The sequence below is a fragment of the Psittacula echo genome, assembly GCF_963264785.1.
Source record: "Psittacula echo genome assembly, chromosome: 15".
In the NCBI taxonomy this organism is placed as follows: domain Eukaryota; kingdom Metazoa; phylum Chordata; class Aves; order Psittaciformes; family Psittacidae; genus Psittacula; species Psittacula echo.
In genome coordinates, this window is record NC_137751.1 from 8,489,187 (window position 1) to 8,511,494 (window position 22,308).

Genomic DNA, 22,308 nt, shown 5'->3' on the forward strand with positions numbered 1-22,308 from the left:
AGGTTGGAGGCTACACTTACCTGGTGACGCTACCAACCTGCAGTGTCCTCAGCTCAGGTGGGAGAGCTGCTGCTCCTGTCAGCACTGTGACAGTGCACCCAAGAGATAGACTTACCTCCTGGATAGGAACGTATCTACCTACCCATACCTCACTGTCCTTCACATGGATCACATCACCAAACAACCTTTTACTTAGGAGAAGATGGATATAGAAAGTGGGTCTAAGGAGTGGCCCAATCTTTAGGTTACATTTAGAAACACCCAGACTGAGCACAGGAATGCATTTGCAAGCGATGCTTTTCTACCACGTAACATCTCTTTTCAGCTTCTGGAATGTAACTGCATTATCTTGGTGACTGGCAGCCAGCAGGGATGGATGAAATGGGAGGTTAATCGGCATCGGGCATCTCTCTTGATTTCACCTTCACTTCCATTTCTTTTAAAAATGGAAGTTCCATTAAAACAGCAGCACTTTTCTACTAAATGAGTAACAGAGAAGAATGACTGCCTCTGTATCTCATCAGCAGTGAATCTTTTTAAAATCACTCAAGAGGCAAGGCTCAAATCATATATTTAATAGGAACCACTTCGAAATCACTTTTTAAAGCAATTAACATATTATTAGAGATAAGCGCAAGATGCAACACTTAGATCCAGATTTCTAAGACAGATTTCTATGGTTTCAGAGGGTGCAGACCTCGGGTCGTCGCCTCGGCAATCATCTCTGCATGTCACAAACCAATGTCAGAACAGAACTTCAGCTACACGCACACAGCAGATTCAATTTGCACTTTTAATCCCGCTTTTACTCAAGCTGCTTCTTTTCAGTCATTCAAAAGCACTCTATGTACACCATGGAGAATGGGGAAAACATCTCTTCAGGGTTTCTGCCACACCTGAGGATCCTGGAGTAACATGTTCACCTCCACCGTCTCCTTCCTATTCGATACTGTTTTCTTTGTGGAGCACAAAGGAAAGGCATCTCTGAACCCTATTATTCCAAAGGATAAAAGAGCCCATCACCAACAGGATCCTCATTGCCAGGTTGTCCTGTGTTGCCTGAGGACAAGTTCCCAAGTGCACACGCATCATCTCCAACAGGCCACACAAACGCCTGCACATCGAGCTGGTGATGCTCGATGGTTGCTGCCTCCTGAGCTGAGCTGTGTGGACATTCCAGAGCGACTCTGGCTGACAATCCTGTGTGTTCAATAGAGCAAGTCCGTCCTGCCTGCTGGCCGAAGCATGTCCTGCCAACTGCGGTAGCCGAGGTGTAGCCACACATTCATCTCTGCTGCCGGTGACGGTGACAGAAACCTCCAGCAGCTGAAGCAGATGGAAGGCTGGCGGTGGTGACACCTTATACCACCAGATTAAATCTGACAAAGCCCATCTGTTGGTACCCTGAGCACTGGCAGGAGTAGAGCTGGACTGGGAACCACGAATTAGAGTGCAGGCAACATCCGAGAGCTTTTCGCTGTTTATCCTGAAACATGCAGGCTCTTCCCAACACTTGTGGCTTCCACTGATGACTGACAGCAACCTGATGGCTCAATTACAGGGCATTTTACCATTTTGACCATTAGCTGTGAAGTCTCAAATCCCCCAGACTTTTCCTGGAGTCCACCTCATCAGTAAATAGCTTTCCTTGGAAGGCAGCAGCAATGCAAGGGGAAACGTATCATGCATCTGAAGACATTGTGATGATACTGGTTTTGTAAGTGCTAAAATTTATTACACAAGAGATGATGCCACAGCGAATAAGAGAGAAAAATTCTACATTGACTCCCTACTTTGCAATTCAGGACAACTAAGAGGTTTTACTTCATTAAAGAAGGGAAAAAAATAGGAGAGAACCCCAATGGACGAGGAAGTCTTGTCAAGCCTAAATGAACAATCAGTCCTATGCAATGCTCATGGCTGTAGAAGAAACAATGAAATATATCTGCTTCTGTACAATAAATTACTAAAACATCAGTTATAAACCTGTTGCATGGCATTGAAAATTAAACTCATTAAATATACAGGTAGCTTCATCCTGATGCAAATGGAAGACAGGCATGAGTGCTCTGCAGCAAACAACTCTGTGCACATCCCATCTTTGGGAAACATATTTACATGTACATCTCATATATTAATATATTTTAGTGCACCCTAGCCAGAGGGCAACCAGAAACAGTATTATTCTGTGAGAAGGACAGGAGATGGGCTGGCTTCTCCTCTCCACTGAGAGAATCCTGTATGCACCCATTAGTCTAGCATCCACATAAAGCAACTTTGCAAGACCACGATTCCCTTTTCCAGATAGCCAGACACAGGACCCCAAACAAACGGTCTCCCATCATGGCTTGGTAGATTTGGTAGCCAAGATTACTGTGGGCCAAAAAAAGCAGGTGAGATCACCATATTAACAAGCCTCAAATGACTTCAAGGTCAAGAATTTCAGCCAAAGTGCCATTTATTGACCTCTTGCTCTCCCTCTCCCTTCCTTACTCCACCACAGCTCATGAAGGTTTGCAGCAACATGCACTGTTTGGGGTGGACATTGACACCTTCACACTGACCAGGCACAATAGGCGTGCTCAAGCCTCAGAAAGAGAACACCACTACAAAGTTATGGAGACTGCTATTACTGGTATCTTTGTTCAGAGCAAGGATGCCTTAAAAACAAACCCTATGGTCTCCATAGGAGTGAAGCCCGAGCAGGACTTTCTCTGGCTTTACCTGATGCTTTAAAAACCAACTCTATGTTCTCCGTAGGAGGGACGCCTGAGCAGGACTTTCTCTTGCATTACCTGCTCTCAGTCTGTTGGCACATATCAGCACATCCATCCTTATTTCTACAAAAAAAGAGGAAAAAAAAGGGTAAAGATGAGTCTCCAGGGACACAGTGCCAGGCCAATGGCCCTGCAAGGTGGGAAAGGTGGCACTGAAGCTCCTCAGACTTCCATGGAGCAGCAAGCATCCCACAAGCCTTACTCACCGTGCACAAATCCAACTGACACCCAAAAGGGCAGGTAACTGCCCAGGCAGGCAGGAAGACATCCAAGGTCTTTTCCAAGAGAAACCCATCTGGAGTCTCCATAGAAGGGAGTGGTGCTGCATGGGGTAGCCTGGCCAACAGCAGCATGAGAAGAGGAGACAAGTGGAGACCAATGATTCTATTAAATAGGACTTTGTTTGATGACATCTGTGACTAAGGGTTGGAAAGATCTATGTGAGCTACTGGGGTGCACTTTGCCTCTCCCAGACTCAAAAAAGTGGCTGCTGGATGCAGGGGCAACAAAGGGAAAAAGGAGAGAGGACTTTGCAAAGCACCACATCTTTCTAACTTGGCTCATCTGGGACTTGGCAAACTTTCCCTGTCACAAGCACCTAAGTTTTCATGCTTGCCGGGCAGGTAAATCCAGGGTCTTTCAACTCCCATCCTGGTGCAAACCTACCTGGCCCTTTTGGAAAGCTTGGAGTTGTCTGGTAAAGCAACAATTTGCTGTCAGTAAAATGCATACAAGACTGCATGAGCTTATTACAGTCATTCCAGCAGAAATAAGTGGTATCTTTTAGAGTGCTTGCCAGAAGAAAATAGCAGTTCTGACCCAATTTCACACAGTTGGAATCAGCTGTGGGAGACTAATATACAGTAAAAATAAAAAGACAAATGCCCATTTCCCCCATGTCCTCTCCTAATAACATGAATAAAGCTCTGTTTTGATATTTCATCCTTTCCAAAGGAGTCCAGTCAGATCAGTCCAAGTCATCTGTGTTTCGAGTCAGACTCCTCTGACTCCTCCAATCTTTACTTGATGAAATTTTTAATCATCCACCTTTGTCCTGTGCAGCTGCGAAGAATCAGATCAATGCCAGCCATTCCCCTGTTCTCCACTTCCAAGCATCGTCCCGTTCCCTTGTTCAGGATGGCACCATTCTACAATTAAAGGATATAGGCAAAATATGAAGAAAATGAGAGACATGGGGTCGCCTGTGAAGCAAGCCAGGCCTGTGTGGTGTCCAGGAGTGCAGCTGTGTCCTTGTGTATTGCTGGAAAGCTCACAGCACTTAACTGGCTGGTAATGCCATTCCAACAATAAAATCATTCCTGAAACAATCAATGTGAATTGAATGAGCAACCATTACCACTGACAACACGGACCCCTAACACGTCAGCAACTAAAGGACATTTGTAATGTTTAAACAGCATGGCTGCACTCTGCCTTAGGAAGGTGTGACACGTCTGTAGAATGCGTATTATTCGCACTTCGCTTTGGGACAAAGATACTGATATCTCTCTTCCAGTGAGGGACCCAGAACTGAACACCAATTTCACCACAGATTATCTGCAAGAAACAGAAATCTGAAAGTCACTGGCAGGGCAGGTTACATACACCTGAGGCTACCAGAAAGGGAAACTCCTACTGAAATTGTCCTAAAATGCTGTCCCTGCCCCTGATCCCTTTTAACCTTTTCCTTCTGCACTAGGACCTGGCACCCTCCGCGGCATGGGACAATTTCAGCTTTGTCCCACACTGCCACATGCCAAACTCCCACAGCCCATAGTCTGGGAAGCAGAGGAGCAGCATCGATGGCAGACCCGTAACAAACCTGTATGAAATTCCAGCGCTTATGGAGGCTGCTCTTGACCTTCTCGCAGTCGAGGAGCTGAGGGAAGCGGCTTTTCACGTTATCCACCAGGCAGCGGGTATCGGGTAGGAGAGTCGTGGTTCCGAGGGCGCCAAGATGCAGGAATCCCTCCTTGGTGTAGCGTGCAAGCTGAGGGACACAGAAGGAGAGGAAGACAACCATTAGTCTCTTTGGAACATCATTAAAAAGTGATAAAGGAAAGGACAAGCTTGCACAGCCCCAGGAAAAGAGCTGTGAGGATGGTGCAGAACTGACAAGAGGAGAAAAATCAACTTTCTCCACCTTTTTTTTTGTTGTTTTGGGAATTTGCTTTGCACATGCAAGTGAGGAGCTGGGATACAGCGAATGGGTAAGAATGACTCTGAGCCTTAAACCCATCACAGGGCAGGCTCCTCCTTTGGGCCTGAACACTCTGCGTGTTGGGGCAATGGATGATTTCCCCTGGTTTTCAGGGAGCCAGCTTGCTTGGCCTGTGAATGATGTGGCTTCTGGCATGCCTGGTGAGCCAGCTTGATTTGGCCTGTGAATGAAGCTGCTGGTGTGATTGGCACAGCTACTCCAACAGCAGCAACACCAGTCAGAGAGGGGCAATACATAATTGGCCCCATTCCCCAAGGATGTGAGCCCAAATCTCCCCATGCTTTAGCTCTGAAGCAAAGGCTCAGGATCACAGCTATCCCCTGCAGTTTTCCCTGCATCCCACTGCCCTGTGCTCCCCGGGACCTGGCTCAGCTGCCAAGGAGACGCAGGCTGGGAGCATTGGGCAGAGCTGAGGGCTCTCAGAGACGCTGGACAGTGGCACTGAGACAGGAAGCCCATGAAGGGCTCCTCCATTCCCGGGGTCTGAGGAATCCCACAAAAATATTTCCCTAAATATGCTTAAATTCAGGAGTGAAAGAGATGGATGACAGCGCCCTGCCTTTTCTAGTTCAGAAGAGATATACACAGCTGCTTATTTAAACTATGAATCAATCCATTATCTAGCAGACAAATAGGGAGTATTCAGCACATTAATTAACTGGGCATATCTATGACCCAGATGCTTAAAAAGAGACAGTAAATCACACTGGGAGTTTGCGTTATCTCAGTTAGAGTAATTAAACACTGAAAATGAAGTTAAAACAACGAAACAGGGTCTGACTCTGGCTAGTAATCACAGACACAGTTATGGTGCTTGGAGTTGATTTTGCCTCCCCTGCTGCTGGCTGTAGGTTTAGGTGTGCTGAATCCTCTGTTTAGGCCCTGTTCTTCTGCCCATCTTCCACGAGGAAACTGCTGGTGGAGCTACACTTGTATTCAATGTGCTGTCTACGGAAGCAAGAGCTCTGCTTCTTTAAATCTCACAGAGGTTCACTTGCCAAAGGTATTTAGCCTGGAGAAGAGAAGGCTCAGGAGAGATGTTGTAACAGTCTTTCAATACCTAAAGGGGGCCTACGAGAAATCTGGAGAGGGGCTTTTGACAAAGACAAGGGGGAATTGCTTTAACCTGACAGAGGTCTCTTTAGCTTTACAGTAATTTCTCCTCCAAATTGCTGTGCAGGGGTGGAAAGGAGCGCAGCCTGCAGAGCTTAAAGTCATATCCATCACCGACTCCTCCTCTTACTGATTCACTGTCTCTTCCAGGCATGGGATACCTGACTGCAGGTCAAGGATCCCATCCACTTCCAAGCTCATGCTGGGCCAGGCTCCCAGCAAGGGCATGAGGCTGCAGCAACCTGGGAATGACCCCTGGACATTCAGATGCAACTCATGTGAATTCGTATCGAGCACCAACACAGAGGATGAGGCCACTTGTCTTGCACAAAGTCAGAGGTATATAAATATAAGACAAAAATCCCCATGGCAGAAGAAGAAATCACGCAGAGGTCCCAAATGGGCACTGCAAGTGATTCTCCTCGTGCTCCTGAAATGTTTCCTACCATGTATGTAATCAGTGTGCTAGACACCTTCTTTTCTCATGATGTTTGGCAGCTTGTCTCCAAAAAGTTGGCCTAACGCCCACAAGGGAACATGATTTCTGCTCTCACACGTTATTGCCTAATGTGGTGGGAAAAATAAGTAGAGCAAAAATCAGATCTTTCCTGAGGAAGGGAGCGGGGCAGGGGCTGAAGGGAGACAACATGAGCTGAAAAACAAATGCAGGGCTTATGGACAATGCATTAAGTGCATCTATTAGATGTGTCATCTACCATGTACAACAGCCAGATAAATAAAGCCCTGAACACATGTCTGGATCTAGCACAACGCTGATGCCAGAGCAGCAGAGGCTCAGCAACAGCCGCTGCAGCCTTCAAGCCTTTCCAACCATCAAACCTGAGAGTGATTAATCCCCAAACGTTCCGTCTAACTTGCCAGTGCAAGCTTAGTGCTCCTAAAGCATTTATGGATTTTTCTGGGCCCGACACTAGAGATGGCCTCAGAGGCAGCCTGGGGAGCGCAGCTTCAGCCTGGCAGCATTTTCTACCTGGATTTGCCCAGTAAGAGAAGTGATGGGAAGTGCCTCCAACTCATCACCACGTAGCGCATTGACCAACATCTTTAAGAGCAGTGGGCCTGTTCAAGGCCTTGAGCCTACCTTAGGAACTGGATATGCCACATGAATGCTTTATAATATCAGTAAATCACACATATTGTTGTTATTAAAACCTTCTCAGTGGTTGCAACATTTCACCAACTCAACAACTCAGCATTACAAGCAAACTTGCCTGTTTCCAGCCAGCCAGCACAGCCCTGGATGATGATCTCTGTTTGGTGAATAAGATCATAGAATCATAGATTGGTTTGGGTTGGAAGGGTCCTTAAAGCTCATCCAGTTCCAATCCCTTGTCGCGGGCAGGGACACCTTCCACTAGACCAGGTTGCCCTCCCCCAATATATCCGTCCTTTAAAGTGATCTGTCCTACATCCCACTGCCTGCTAAGCAGGTTTGCCAGCTCCAAAAAGCAGACCAAGCCAGGCACGACCTGAACAGTGAAGGATACAGCCAGTCCAGCCAGAAAAAGACAAACATGGAGGTACCAGCCTGAGGAAACGCCTGAAGGTGTTACCAGCCTGGCACAGGAAAGGGAAAGACCAAGAGAAAGGACCAGAGAAAACCAGTTTAAAAGTATTAACATTTATATATATATTAACATATAACCATTTAAAAATTATTTATATTGATGAGGTCTTAAACCTCTTTATCAACAGTAGCCCAAACCCACATCCCCAGTCAGAAACACTGATCCATACCCACAGCCTCTTATGAACAGATAAAACTGCATCTTGCAAAGCTTCAGGTACCACTTTGGGGAGCTACTTGGCCTTGAGGGGACTCACAGCCCCTGCTGATGCTGTCAGAGCAGCGGGTGCACAGCCCCACATGTTCCCAGTGAATCTCCCACCGTCAAACTTCCACCACCAATACATCTTCTTTAATTATTATTTCTGGCTGGCAGCATCTCAGGGATGAGAGGAAGTTAATTAGATGTCTTAGCACCTGGGAAATAAAAGCCTTGATGACCTTCATTGACTCTATCGGAAAATACTTTAGGGTTGTTTAGCTTCCTTTTTGCACTGAGCAGATCATCAATTAGCAACCATAAGTAAAGCCAATAGTTTTTAACACAATTTAATCCCATGTGCTATTTTGTCACCCTTGATATTGCCGTGTCCCCGATGATCTCAATATTGATGGTTTTGTCCTCAAGTTCTGATGCTTAAATAGGCAAAACATATTTCATCCTATAATTAAATGAAATGCTCTGCTGGGTGAACATTATCTTAAGTTTTATAGTATTATAGTGCTTTCTATCACCTTAATATATCACCATAGTTCTGTCACTCCAATGAGGTATTACTGTATTATTAGTGTAATAGATCATTACGGCAAGGTGTTTTCATGATGTATTGCTTAAAGGATGAAGCCATCAGGAAGGAAAAAAACTCATGAGCAGGCTCAATATAATTACAGGATAAAAGGATACTTCATCACGAAATCTGATACGGGTTTGACCTGGAAGTGAATGAATGCAGGGAAATGAAAAGCTACAGAGAAAACAAGAGAAAAACAAGAATTCCCCCCACTGATGGATGCTACAACAGAGGCCGAGATCTCATCTGCATTCAGAATTCGGTATGGGATTCATTGCACCTGTGTCCAGCTGAATGCTACATACAGCTTGAGCTGATTAGCAGTCATCAGCAGAAACTCAGCATATAACACAAGTTGCCCTCCCTTGAACTGGACACATCTTTCCCTGCAGAGTAGATCATTCCCCCCTCTCTGAGTTGGATTGCTCACCTACAGATACAGGAGCATGGCGTAGGAATGGACTTACAGAGTGAGGACTTCCAAAAATTCCCAACACTGCCTGGCATGGCAGGGGACAGGACCTACCACACTGCTGTCCTTGTGTCAAATGGCAGCAGGGAGCCTGCACCTCACCCACCGCAGCTGAGGAATTTGCTCCTTAATTGTGAAATGCATTTAAACACATATGTAATGGGCCACAGTATCATGGAAAGAAGTGGAGAGTTTAGGAAAACACATGACCATGGAGCACAGCCAACACTGTATGTTTTTTCAGATGCAACTCCTTATGTGTTTTTTATATACCCAGAATCATAAAATCACAGCCTGGTTCGGGCTGGAAGGGAACCCATTTCCGCTTATCTTACTGCTACCATCCCTGATGAAGAGTCTGTCTCTCTCATCCTTTTAGGCTCCTTTCAGATACTGGAAGGCTGCTATGTATATACATATATATACATATATAAAACAGTGAGTTATTTGAACAAGGTGTTTACACTGCTTCTAATTATGTTCCCAGCAGTAACTCACAACACACAGCCCATTAACTAAACAGTAGTGGCGAAAGTCTGATTTCTTTCATGCGGTGCCTGTGCTTCTGCAAAAGGCTAATTTCAAAGCTTCTGCACTTACCGATAGCTACTTTTAAAAGCATTTTCAAGGAGTGAAACTAATTGAAGGTATCACAAAACAAAAGAACTGCCAAGAACTGGCTCTCAGCTGGAGAGGGAAGGGACAATGTGGAGGTGGAAGACCAGGAAGAAAAATCAGTGCTGAGCTTGCACAACAGGCAAGCTGAAGGGAGCCACCAGCACTGCAAGGTTTGACTTGAACATCAGGTAGGAAAAGAAAACATTGTTAAGTTTAATCACAAAAACAGCTAAGGGAAAAATAAATAATCTGCTTTTAGCCATTCATCTTAAAGCCCAGGGTTAGCAGACAATGTTAGGCTAATTCAGTTTCTCATGCTATAATGCACTTAGAGGTTCAAGTTTCTATCCCAAAAGTCCAAAGAGCAGTTTGTGCCATTTAAGAAAAAAACTGTGTGCATTTAAGCAACAGCCAGGTTATATTTAGCAGTGACTCCATCAGCCACAGTTGACTGATCTTTGTTTAAAGGCAACGATAAACCCAAGTGAGATTTGTGTCTACCTCAAAGGACTCCTGCAGCTGGCTCCTTGGCTCAGCTGGCTCCTGAAGTTTGCAGTTCAGGCTCAGATGAGCTTTGGGATTACTTAGTTCTGGTGAGCTGCAAATCCCAGGGTGTCCATACTGCAAGAACAGGCTCTTTATGCATTCCCATCACTTGAACAATGCTGCTTTTTTGTTTTGGCTGAAAATGAACCTATGACCAATGAGTTTAATCCTGTTTCCCCCCCATTGCCACTACACACCGTGCAAACACAGCGAGAGTAGTACCCATCATCTGCAACTTCCCTGCCTTGGCTAAATTTCCCATACAGATAGCTAGAGCATTTACATGCGAAATGCAAGCAAAATCAGGAGATTTAAGTCAGGTACACACAACAAATCCTGATGTTAAAATACTCAGGGCCTCACTGGAGAGAGCTAAAATGCCAGAAAAACAAGTGCTGCTACTCTGTGGCTTCAGAGAGGTCAGGCACGGTTTTGGTAATGAAAGAAAACTTTAAGATCCCATTGTAATTCTTGTGCTGCATTTTGTTCCTTCCAGGTCTGTGTTGATGGATCCAGCAACATTCCTGTGCTGCTTTCTTCTTAAAACATAGTAGGAGATAAAACTTCGGAAGAGGCTGAATTAGTCCATCATCATTAACTTTCAGTACTTGGCACATCCACTAATCCTCTAAAAGAAGACAGAGAAAGCTCTGGTGATATCTTACTGTGGCCTTTCAATACCTAAAGGAGGGTGGCAAGAAAGCTGGAGAGGGGCTTTTGCCAAGGGCCTGCAGGGACAGGCCAAGGGGAATGGCTTTAACCTGCCAGAGGGGAGACTGAGATGAGCTCTTAGGCACAAGTTCTTCCCTGTGAGGGTGCTGAGGCACTGGCACAGGGTGCCCAGAGAAGCTGTGGCTGCCCCATCCCTGGCAGTGTTCAAGGCCAGGTTGGACACAGGGGCTTGGAGCAAGCTGCTCTAGTGGAAGGTGTCCCTGCCCATTGCAGGGGGTTGGAACTGGATGAGCTTTAACAACCCTTCTAAACCAGTCTGTACCACCCTTCTAAACCAGTCTGTGATTCTATGAAGATATGAGATTTAGAGAGAATCTTGGAATGATGATTTTTAATCTAGAATAAGCTTAAAATAAGGATAAGAAGCTTTTAGTTTGATCAAAAACTTCTGGAGAGGAAAAAGGAGTGCTAGAAAACTAAGACTACAGTAAATCCCAGCCAAGCTGAAGTGGCTAATTGTCACCCTGTTAAAAAGCACTGCTTGTTTTCTTTACCCAGTTGATATGTTTTTACTCTGCTGGGTGAAAAGAGAAAGGAAAAGTTTTAAAATGTTCTGTTTGTGTATGCTCTGCTCTTTGGCTATTTGTCTTCAGCATTATTTACCCTGGTCTGGAAGATTTTTTCAAATGATGCTTTTACTTGCAACTCTGGGATGATTACAGTATTCCAGAAAATAGCTTCTATAAGAGTAGCTGGGAAAATGCATCTTTGTATCTGAGGCATCCTTAAGACGAAGCCTGGCCTTGTACATTAGAAAGTGAAGGCAACAGACAAGCTGCACATCTATACGCTGTCCATGAAGCCTCCGGAGGGTACCTTCTGCTCTGACCACACACAGTCCCAGCACATTCAATCCTCACCTGTGGTCCCCAGCCGTGGCATGGGTACAGTATTGCTGTGTGGTTCTCCTGGGGGCCCTGGTCAAGGCAGACGTCTTTTGCCTTGTTGTTTCGAAGCTGTAAGAAATAAAAAGTGCAGTTACACAGCCCTGTCTCTTTGGAGATGCGCAATAAACTGATGAGCAGCAAAGTCTCCAGCCTCTCTGGTTATAGAAAGAATAGACTGTGCTATATCACTAGACATAATTAGGCAGAGAAGGGTTCAGTGTGCCATATGTTTTCTTCAAATACAAGGCCTAATGATGACTGCTTTTATATAATAATCACCATTCAAAGGAGCCAACCTCCTCGAATACAGTTTTCTTTGTATTTGGTCATGTGTGGTGGTAACAAACACAGTTTCAGGCTGCTGTCAGCCTGTTGCCAGGAGCCTGAAATCAATGCAGAGTCACTTGTATTTCATCAAAACCTCAGAGTGCTCAAAAAGGCAGCAAGGGAAAAAATGTCCAGAGAGGACAAGGAGCCCCTTTGAATCGTCACAGGGATTCAGGAGGGGACACAGAGATGGCAAACCACTTGTCAAGTACTGAAGGACACACTTCAGAGGGAGCATGGAAGTGTTGGGTTCATGCTACAAAGCTCAGTGCCCACTGAACCCCAGCCACCAGGTCTATCAACATAGAGCTGCCCCCTCTCCAGGCTCCCCATGTAGGGAAACTGCAGCAATGCCTCTGAAAATATGAAAATAATATGATTAATGATATAATAAGTGCTCTGAAAATAGCACTTTTGGGGAAGTTTTAGCTTGCAGGATTTAAGCTACTTTGATAATAAATCTTTCTTAAAATTAATGCCCATGTGGGGTGCCCGGGCTGTGCTTCAAGGAGCCTTCTCAAACTGCCACTATTCCATGAGACCTACTGCAACAGAGTACTATTAGTTCCCATAAATGCCTGGGTTTATATTCCCAGTACAGTCTCAAAGCCAACAGAGATTGAATTAAGTCTCCTTACTTTATCTCATCCTTAAGCTGTTGTGACAATGCACTGTATCCTACAGAGACCTTGTAAGGAATTAGGCTCAGTTTAAGTCAAAAGGTTTTATAAGATAACTATGTATTAAAAATATACATACAGCTGCTTAATCCATGGAGTCAATGGGTACTATAGATAATTTTCTGTCAGTTCAGTAAATGAGGTATTAAAATATTTTACTGTATACGGTTTCCAAGCTCAGAAATAAATCCCCAAAATAGCTTTTTAGAAGGAACTGTGAAAAGACTTATACAAATTTATATAACTATGAACAGAGAGCATGTGTTTTGAATCCCATTCCTCTCCTTTGAGGCTATTTCTCATCAGAGACTCACCAGCTGTAAATATTATCAGTCTGCTCTAAGGGACTGCTCAGCCGTAATTACCTCGCCATAAGCGATGGTGTTGTTGTATCTTCTCATTTCTGGGTAAACATGGTCCAGGTACCACTGGAAATTTTTACACTTCAAGCTCTTCCTCAATGCTTTTCTCTCAGAAACATCCCCAATGTCAATACCTGGGTTCTGAAAAATAAAGACACATCATGTCACTGAACGAGTAGTCTTAAAAAAGGCTAAAAAGGAGAGGATTTCACTGATGTTTGATATCATAGGATCACAGAATGATTTGGGTTGGAAAAGACCTTAAGATCATCGACTTCAAACTCCCTGCCACGGGCAGGGACACCTTCCACTAGAGCAGCTTGCTCCAAGCCCCTGTGTCCAACCTGGCCTTGAACACTGCCAGGGATGGGGCAGCCACAGCTTCTCTGGGCACCCTGTGCCAGCGCCACAGCACCCTCACAGTAAAGAACTTCTTCCTTATATCTAACCTGAACTTCCTCTGTGTAAGTTTAAACCCATTCCCCCTTGTCCTATTGCTACAGTCCCTGATGAAGAGTCCCTCCCCAGCCTCCTTGTAGGCCCCCATCAGATACTGGAAGCTGCTCTGAGATCTCCACACAGCTTCTCCAGGCTGAACAGCCCCAACTTTCTCAGCCTGTCTCCACACAGGAGGTGCTCCAGCCCTTCCACACAGAGGAGAAAAAGTTTTGAAGGAAGAGTGCAGTATAATAACAGAGGTGAATCTTCAATATTGCCATGGATTCCCTTGGGCTTTGGATCCATTTGAGAAAGACTGAATCTGCCAACAGGCACAAGAACAAAGTGCTTTTAAAAGAGCTCACCTCCTGTTTAGGTATTGACATACAGGACTCCCAGGAGAGCTCAGTGGTAAATGTACATGAGGACTTAAAAGATTTCCATGCTGAATCCTGGAAATGCAAACCCCTGTCTGTGCTCTGACCACCAAAACCCTTCCCCTTACACACCCTTAAAAGGTATCAAATAAGGGGTAGAGAGAAAAGAAGAGAGAAAAATGTAAGATTCATGTATAATAGAGGCAGATAGCTAAGAATAAAGGACAAAAATTACAGGGGAAGAGAAGTTGAGGCTGAACCTCAGAAAAACCTCTTGACAATTTGGACAATTACCTGGTGAAATAGTCTCCCTGGAGACACAGAGGAACCCCACAGCTAGAGACGATTTAAAAGCAGACAAAGCTATGGTATCTGTCCCCAGAGGAATAATCTCACAGAGCCAGGAGCAGCGGCTGAAGGGAGCTGCCCCCTTTTAACCTTTTATTCCATTACAGAATCTAGGGAACTAATGCAGCAGTCAGGTGAAGGAAACCAAAGGCACATTGCAGCAGCCCCTTTTACTCCTTCCTACAGGTGTCTGGATTCCAACTCTATTGTAGCTCCTATTCTTGTCTTTTACCACGATCATTAAATACAGCTGGGAAAGCAATTTTCCATTACAATGCTTGTAATGATCTTCTAATGAATTATTCACTCTGCTTTAAAGAAGATACCAATTTAATGCACAACTGGTAGCTCATAGGTAAAAATAAAGATGATTCAGAGTAGACAAGGACGACAGGCTGAAGTCTGAGTGGGCAAGGTGAGATGCAGAGCAAAGCAGGACCACAAACCAGTCAGGACCTGAAATACTCAGTGCAAGGGGTTTGGCTTGGTTTTGAATACAGCAGCATAACAAAATAATTCTGTGTATATCCGTAAACCCCTGCACAATACCACCAAGTCACACAAAGCTTCTCTAAACTTAAATCTGGTCTATATAAATATCTCAAACTGGTTTTAGAGTAACCCAGATGTGTTTTCCCACCCCCAGCAACAGTTCGTGTGATGCTGCTTTTTCCAAGCCACACAGGACCTGTGTCTTCCCAGTGGATTTTAACCCCTTTTTGCCACCCTCCAAAGCTGTTTCTGAGCAAGAGCATGGTGCTTCACCTCTAAAAAGGAATCAACCCTAGGAACAGTGCTCGACCCATAGTAATTTATGATCCCTGCCTATGGACATCTGGGATTTGCAACCTTTAAGATAGATCTGAAGTGACTTAGTCCTGCAAGCAACTCTGAATGCTTGGAGCAGTGCCCAGTGCCCACCACAGCCCGTGCCCTCCTGCAGCTCAGTGCGTAAATGGTGTTTATTTCCATCTCTATTCATCTATTTGTCAACAATAAACTAATCCTGGACTCCTCACCACCCCCAGGACAACAAACCAGCAGCACAGGCAGCTCATTGACCCTTCAAAGGTACCTGTTGTTCTCTAATGCAGTACAACACTGCCACTCCCATGGCTCTAAATGCCAGTAGCTCTCCCCAGATGTAACCTTTCCTCAGGAAGCAGCAGCTCATGCTTTTATGTTTTAATGGTTTTTAAACTGCCCGGAGCACAGCACTGCTGCAGCAGCATCAGGACCACAGCAGCTTGCTGCAGGGGTGTGATCTGCAAGGTGTATTTCATGTGCCTTTTCAGCACCAAAAGGGTGGTTGTAAATAACTGCTCATATGGGGTCTGGCCGCTCATGGCAATGTTTTTTCTTCACACTTGAATAGAGCTGCCCAGCACTCATGCTTAAGTACACTTCAAGTGGAGTGGGTGCCAGGGTGCAAAGCACCCAGAATCCTCACCTTATCCATAACCAGGTGAGCATTGCTGCCTCCCCCTCCCCGATGCCCATTTATCCAGTTCCAACCCCCTGCCATGGGCAGGGACACCTTCCACTAGAGCAGCTTGCTCCAAGCCCCATCCAACCTGGCCTTGAACACTGCCAGGGATGGGGCAGCCACAACTTCTTGGGCAGCATACAAACACAAGTCTTTAACTCAAGAAAGTTAGTTTGCACCCATTTGCACCTAAAGACATAGGTACAATGGCCATACCTCCAGCGGCAGGTTCCACGCGATGTAGACGTGCCATTTGTAGTCATCCATCCACACCTCGGCCACTCGCAGTGCATTGCGCTTGGTGTAGAAACCAATGTTGTTGTTGTAGGGCTTCTTCTTGCGCTCGATGTGAGCCACCCTGGAGCAGGGCAGGACCTCCATGCTGCCACCACACAGCCACACCTGCAACACAACCACAAAGCACCATCAGCAAGGGGCTCAGCAAAGGGTCCACGCAGACATTAACAAGAGAGAATTGGTGGGTTTGGAGGTTTCTATAATGTCCTGGTGAGCACAGAGCATCACAGCATCTTGCTGGCAACTGGAAACATGGCCAGGTTTGGTCTTTGCTCAATGGAGAGACACAGAGAGAATTTAACCTGCGCACAGAGCAAAACATGTCAACTTTAGAGAGATCAGGTCTATACACATAAAAGGGTTTAACACATGGTATTAACGCATCATAGGACTGGGTGATGAGTTTACAGTGATGTTGCTACTAAATAAAAAGGATTAGCGACTGGAATAGTTGAAACAATTGAAAGATCTCCTCCTGCACAGGCAATGACTCAGTGAAACATATGGCAGGCACAGATTTCTCCCACTTGAAACCATTTGTTCATTATTTTTGTTTCACGTGCTGTTTAAAATTCTCATAAATCACAGTGTACAAGTTAATAAAATCTTTTGAGATTTTTGAGATCTTTTTATCACACAGAAAAGGAATTCTTGCAGGAAGATTTGCCATACCTGGGTTCTTCCCTCCCTGTCTGCACCAAGAAATTACTTATCTTACATTAAAGACACATATCCAGGACACCAGGCACTGGGCAATCGTCACAAACACATATGCCAAACAGGCCAAATAATCCCACTTTTGCCTATTTTGCAGTCTGCTTTCTATTCTCATTTTGCAGTTGTTGTAACACCCATCATTTCTGGGATCTCTTCCAGGCAAACCACCTTTGATCCCATCTGTGTTCCCTAAATTTTACCGGCTCTACTCAACCCGCTCTCCCAGCAGCACCAGGAGCCTCCTGGACCGTATTGTCTACCCTTTTTCATCTCTAAGCAGTGGGTTTAGTGGGCACATGGACATCCCAAGCCCAAGTGACATGGGCAAGGGGCAGTACATCAGGGAGACATCCTCCCTTGGGGTAATCCTGCTACTTGTGCTGTTCTCACCTGGATTGCTGCAGAATACAGGAACCCACATCAAAGAAACAGAGCCCTATTTTATTAGCTGGTGCATTAACACGGAGAAAAACCCCCATCTTCCTCCTGTTCTGCTGTTTGACCTTTCCAAACACCTTTAAATACAATTTCGTGGCTCCAGCGTGAATTCAGGGCCAATCTCCAAGATGAGGGGCATGTCCACCCCTCCTGTCCAGCCACAACCACCCTCACCTCTGGGAATTCCACAAGGTCTGCCTGAAGTCTTGCAACAGGCCACATGCTGGCAAAGCAAGTAAGAAGTGAACAAAGTAGTTCTAAGGAAAAATATGTATGTATTTAAAGGAATATTCCTAAGGCAATAGTTTGGCAGTGTTTCTTGCCTGATCAGCTCCTCAGTTTCTCAATGTCTTGGTGAATTAGGAGCATTGAGCTCTGCCCTTGGGTGCTCCCAAAGCTGCTGGGTTCAACCACAATGCTGAATAAAACCTGGAAGGTCCCCAGCACCCTCTGGTTTTGAGTTTGGGGGTTTTGGTAGATTTTGTCCTGATCTGAGGTCAGAATAATTATTTTTAATATGTAAAAAACATGTTCTTACTAAAAATGTCATTTCCCAGCAAGCTTGCCTCTAGCAGTAAAAGTGCACTATTGTCTTGAGTTAAATAATGCACATGGCTTTACACCTGACAGCTTTCCTGGATTTCTGGAATATCTATGCAAACGATATTGAAATGCACATATTGTAATAACCTGAGAGAGAAAAAGCATCGGGCATTGTGCAAAGGGCATTGGCTAGATACGTATCATCAAGCCAGTTCCAGACAGCTCAATAAAAATCTAATTCGGAAAAGGCACTTCTGCAAGTTAAGGCCATCTCCTAAATAAAACCTAAATCACCATTATAAATTATAAAACCCTATTTTTACAAGGCATTTATAAACATTTCTGCTGGCAACAAAAGGGGGACCTATTACACTGGAAATGCCAAGCCGCACCTGACATCACTGTCCTCAGTGTACAGAGGAGTAAATGATGGCCCCAGGAAGAAGCTGCTGGCTCCCATGTGGCCTGGCAAAGACTTTCTGTTCCTGCTAGCATCCAAAAATACATATGAACGGGTCCACAGGGGCTGCAATCCCAGGGACATCCTCCACAGCCACAAAGCATGAGGTGTAGTTGCCCTAAAAGCTCAGTGATGCTTTATCCTTACAATAGCAATGACTATGGAGCAGTGAATGGCCCAGGGAAAGGCCACAGACTTTGTTCTCTTGGTGCCAAGGTGAGATGAGCTGCAAGACACCACAACCAAAAGGGCTCAGCATCCTCTCAGCAAGGCTGAAAGTCATTATCTTGCTGATGCCCCAATGTCCTAACCTGCAGCAACTTCATCCCTGTGGCACTCAGATCCTGAAGGTAGGTCCGTATTGAGCAGCCATTTGTCCCACCAAAGAACTTTAACAAATAAATTACCTTCCTATTAAGTAGATTTTTCATGGTCATAGCAAATAAAGCTACAATCCCTTAAGGTACTCTATTTAGTACAACTAAAGGTACTCTATTTACTGCAACAGCATTAACAGGACAATCAGTCCAGTGTGTTGTTTCTGCTAATTCCCTGAGAAATTATCTCTTAGTAGATGGGTAATCAAGAGCCAGCATAACATTAAGACCAATCAGAGAAATAAGGTGTTGTCAACTTAATGCATGTTTAGCCTATTTAACAAGTCAGAATCTTTTCCCTTGCTTCCTACAAAGGATGAAATCATGCTCACTTTGTTTTATAAAATATGCCTGCATGGCATGTAAAGGCATGTTTAAAGACTCAAGACAGAGTATGTAAGACAGCAGGTTAAATACAAAGAGCAAGCCTCAAGTTTCTCCCTTGTTTTCTGACATTCAAATTTCAACATGACTATTAGCTTGCCATTCATCCACCCGTAAAGAGACGCGGAATTAAAAATAGAAGCATTCCCCTCCGGTAAATGACAGTGACTCAATAACTTCTCCATCAGTCTACACACAGGAATAATCAAACATACAGAAAAATGCTTGGACTTATAAATAATTGCTTAATGCTAAATTCTAGGGAAGAAATCCCAGACAAAACCATGAGATAAATCCATCACCCAGAGATCTTTGATGTGTTCTTCACAAAGCTGGTGGGTAACGCACTTGCAATTATTTTCCAAGCAAAATGTGACTGTCGTAAGAATTCAGCATGGAAAAGCAGTGATTCCACTCAAGACATGAAATCACAGAATCCTAGAATCCCAGAATCATTAGTGTTGGAAAGGACATCTGGAGATCATCCAGTCCAACCCACAGCCAAGGCAGGGCCACCCACAGCAGGTTGCACAGGAACATTTCCAGGCAGACTTGAATGTCCCCAGAGAGGGAGACTTCATGATCCCTCTGGGAAGCCTGTTCCAGACTGGTTTGGATTGGAAGGAACCTTAAAACTCATCCAGTTCCAACCCCCTGCCATAGGAAGGGACACCTTCCGCTAGACCAGAGTGCTCCAAGCCCCATCCAACCTGGCCAACCTGCCCAACTCTTGTGTATGTATACCTCCCAGCCAAGCCATCAGCATCTCCTCTGCCAGCAGCCTTCAGGCCTCCGTTTGCAAAAGCAAAGTTGTGTTTACAATGCTCTTATGGAGCACTCCGCACGTCTCAATTCTAAAGACATGTCCTTCACCTGGGACAGGGGTAACCTCAGAGCCTGGGAGCAACCTGGAAAACGACAGTGACCAGGCCTGCTGGATGGGACCTCGAGCAAGGCGAGCAGGAGGACCCTGGCATTGCCTGGGGAAGTGCACATTCCCTGTGGTTCCTGCACTCCTGGTAATGGAGAAAAAATGGCAGACTGCTCACAAAGCACAGTGTACCGATGGTCCTTTGTGCATGTAATAGAGACAGCAAGAAAATCACAGTTTCTCTTCAGCAGCTCACTGCAGCAGCTGCAGAACCAATTTTCTAAGTGAAGAACAATTACTATCTGTGATCCCTTTTGCCCTCAAAAATGTTCTGCAGCTATCAATTTGCTTTGCTCCTGTCTGCTAGAGCCAGCAATTACTCCAAAGGAGCATTATTTAAACAAAAGGGCTTTTGGCAATCTGCTCAATGCCAGCCAGACAGAAAAGGGTGACCCAGAGGAGATCCACCTTCCAGGATGGTGCTGCAAGCCTGTCTTGTGCTACCCCAGGCTCATGGCATCATCTACACTCCCTCATTGAGCAGGGCTAGAAATACACCTTGGACGAGCTGGCTCAACTCATACCTTGAGGTTGGTGGTGCTAGTGTTCCTAGTGCTTTACAGGCCTGGTTTGCTGTGAGGTAGCAATCCAGAGGATGTGTTTGGGTGCCACTTGGGGCAAGTAGGAGGATGCTGCTGATCACTATGTGCTGCTGCCTTGTTCCACCCCATCCTCTCCAGCAGGTCAGAGCTGCTTCTTATAGAATCATCGAATAGTTAGGGTTGGTTCTTCCGGCCAACCAAACAGTTCTTCCTCTCTGTCTCCCTCTGTTCACCCGATGGAGCAGGGTGAGCCTCAGGGCTCCCTCCCTCGGGTGCAGAGGCAGCAGCACGGACATCCAGCCAGCACTCACTCAGCAGCAAAAGGCACACAAAGGGGAAGGCATGGCCGCAGCTCGAGCAAAAGATGGGTGAAAAAATGAACTCTGATAATGGAGGTTTAATGCATCTATAATAAGAAACACTTGTTCCCCTCCCCAGCAAGCAGTGCTTGCTACACCACGATGCCCACTGGCAGGGAAGCAGAAGAGAAAATTATTAACTTAAGGAGACTATTTTCATCAGAAAATACTGTGCAGGGGCTGCTTCCCCTGGGATGGCAGAACCACTCATACATCCCGCTTCTCTTCACGTGCCTGCAAGCCAGACCAGGGAATTGGGGCTCACCATCTGCTTTGTGCTCAAATTAAAACAAAAAGAGAGCACTTCTGCAAGATAAGAGGCAAAACTGGGGATGGTTCCTTGCTCCCTTCCACCCAGTGGAGAGCCAGGATGGAGTCCTGCCCCAGCGCAGCATCCTCTCCTCTCAACCATCAGCATCTCCAGATGAGACACCATACTGTTGGTGCCCCTGTGCCATGCCGTTTATAATGCTGTGCTTCCTCCTCATCCCTGGAATATCAATAATAATAATAATAGTCGTAGTAATGATAATAAAAATGAAAATAAGAAGGGACGGTGACTATCTTGGGTCATGGACCTGGTGCTCTAGCTGGAGCATGACATGAAATCTATGATGAACACTGACAGCTCCCATTAAGGGATCCTGACTTCAGTTGCTTAGAACTTTGCCAAATTTTAACTATTCAGACTGAAATAAACCCTAGAAGAGCTCGAGCCTGCCTGCAGTTAATGAAAAGAGACATCATGTCTAATGGTGTCAAGATGAGGCTGTGAGGTAAACTTTTAATCTCTGAATGCACTGTGACAGAAGGAAACAGGGGGGAAAAAACCTGCTCCTAACTTTCATTATACAAACTTCAGGCTTTTTCAGCTGATAACTTTATTTCTAAAGCGATTAGCAAAACCATGCTTTAATTAGTAATAGATTTCCCATTTAACAGCTTTGCCTTATCTTTGGCCCCCTTCCTTTCTTTTAAGAGTAACTTCCTAAGTTAAGGGAAAAACACAATTACCCAAGGCAGTGAAAATAATAAGGAATGTATCAGAACAAAGACCTAAATAATAAAATTGAGAAGCAGCAAAAAAGGCCCAGAAATAATCATTTTGCTGTGTGCTCCCTCATATAGTTCTGAGAGACGGTATCTCCTCAAATTATCCCTTTTCTTAGAAGAAACGTGCAGATACATTTCCAGCTATGTAGGTGAAGCAGCTTCTATCCCATCTGCTCCCACTTTGGCCGTGCTCCATCCCACATCCCTGCAGGACACCACAGGGGGATGTCCCCAGCGCCAAGCTCGCACTGCAATGGCCCACTCCCCAAGATGCCAGAGCAGCAAAGGCGTCAGGAATGGGATGACGAAGTCACTCCCCCAAACCTCTGTAATCCCTTGTGCCTAAAGCATGGCTGCTGCTGCTCTTTGGTGGGGACAAGACTTGAGCAAGCAATGCCAACATGGGGCACTGCCCGCCCTCCATGCTGTCAACAAAGATGTTAG

General features: G+C 45.3%; 1 protein-coding gene across 1 annotated transcript in view; it reads right to left on the minus strand.

The window, feature by feature from the left end:
• Window positions 1–3,796: 3,796 nt before the first annotated feature.
• GALNT17 (polypeptide N-acetylgalactosaminyltransferase 17) overlaps window positions 3,797–22,308 on the minus strand; it is a gene marked incomplete at both ends in the record, with an annotated part of 187,865 nt that continues 169,353 nt past the window's right edge. Inside the window, 5 exons of the mRNA XM_080630235.1 lie at window positions 3,797–3,925; window positions 4,600–4,767; window positions 11,719–11,814; window positions 13,118–13,255; window positions 15,980–16,165. Coding sequence (XP_080486361.1) covers window positions 3,797–3,925; window positions 4,600–4,767; window positions 11,719–11,814; window positions 13,118–13,255; window positions 15,980–16,165 — 717 coding nt within the window. The remainder of the gene's footprint in view (window positions 3,926–4,599; window positions 4,768–11,718; window positions 11,815–13,117; window positions 13,256–15,979; window positions 16,166–22,308) is intronic.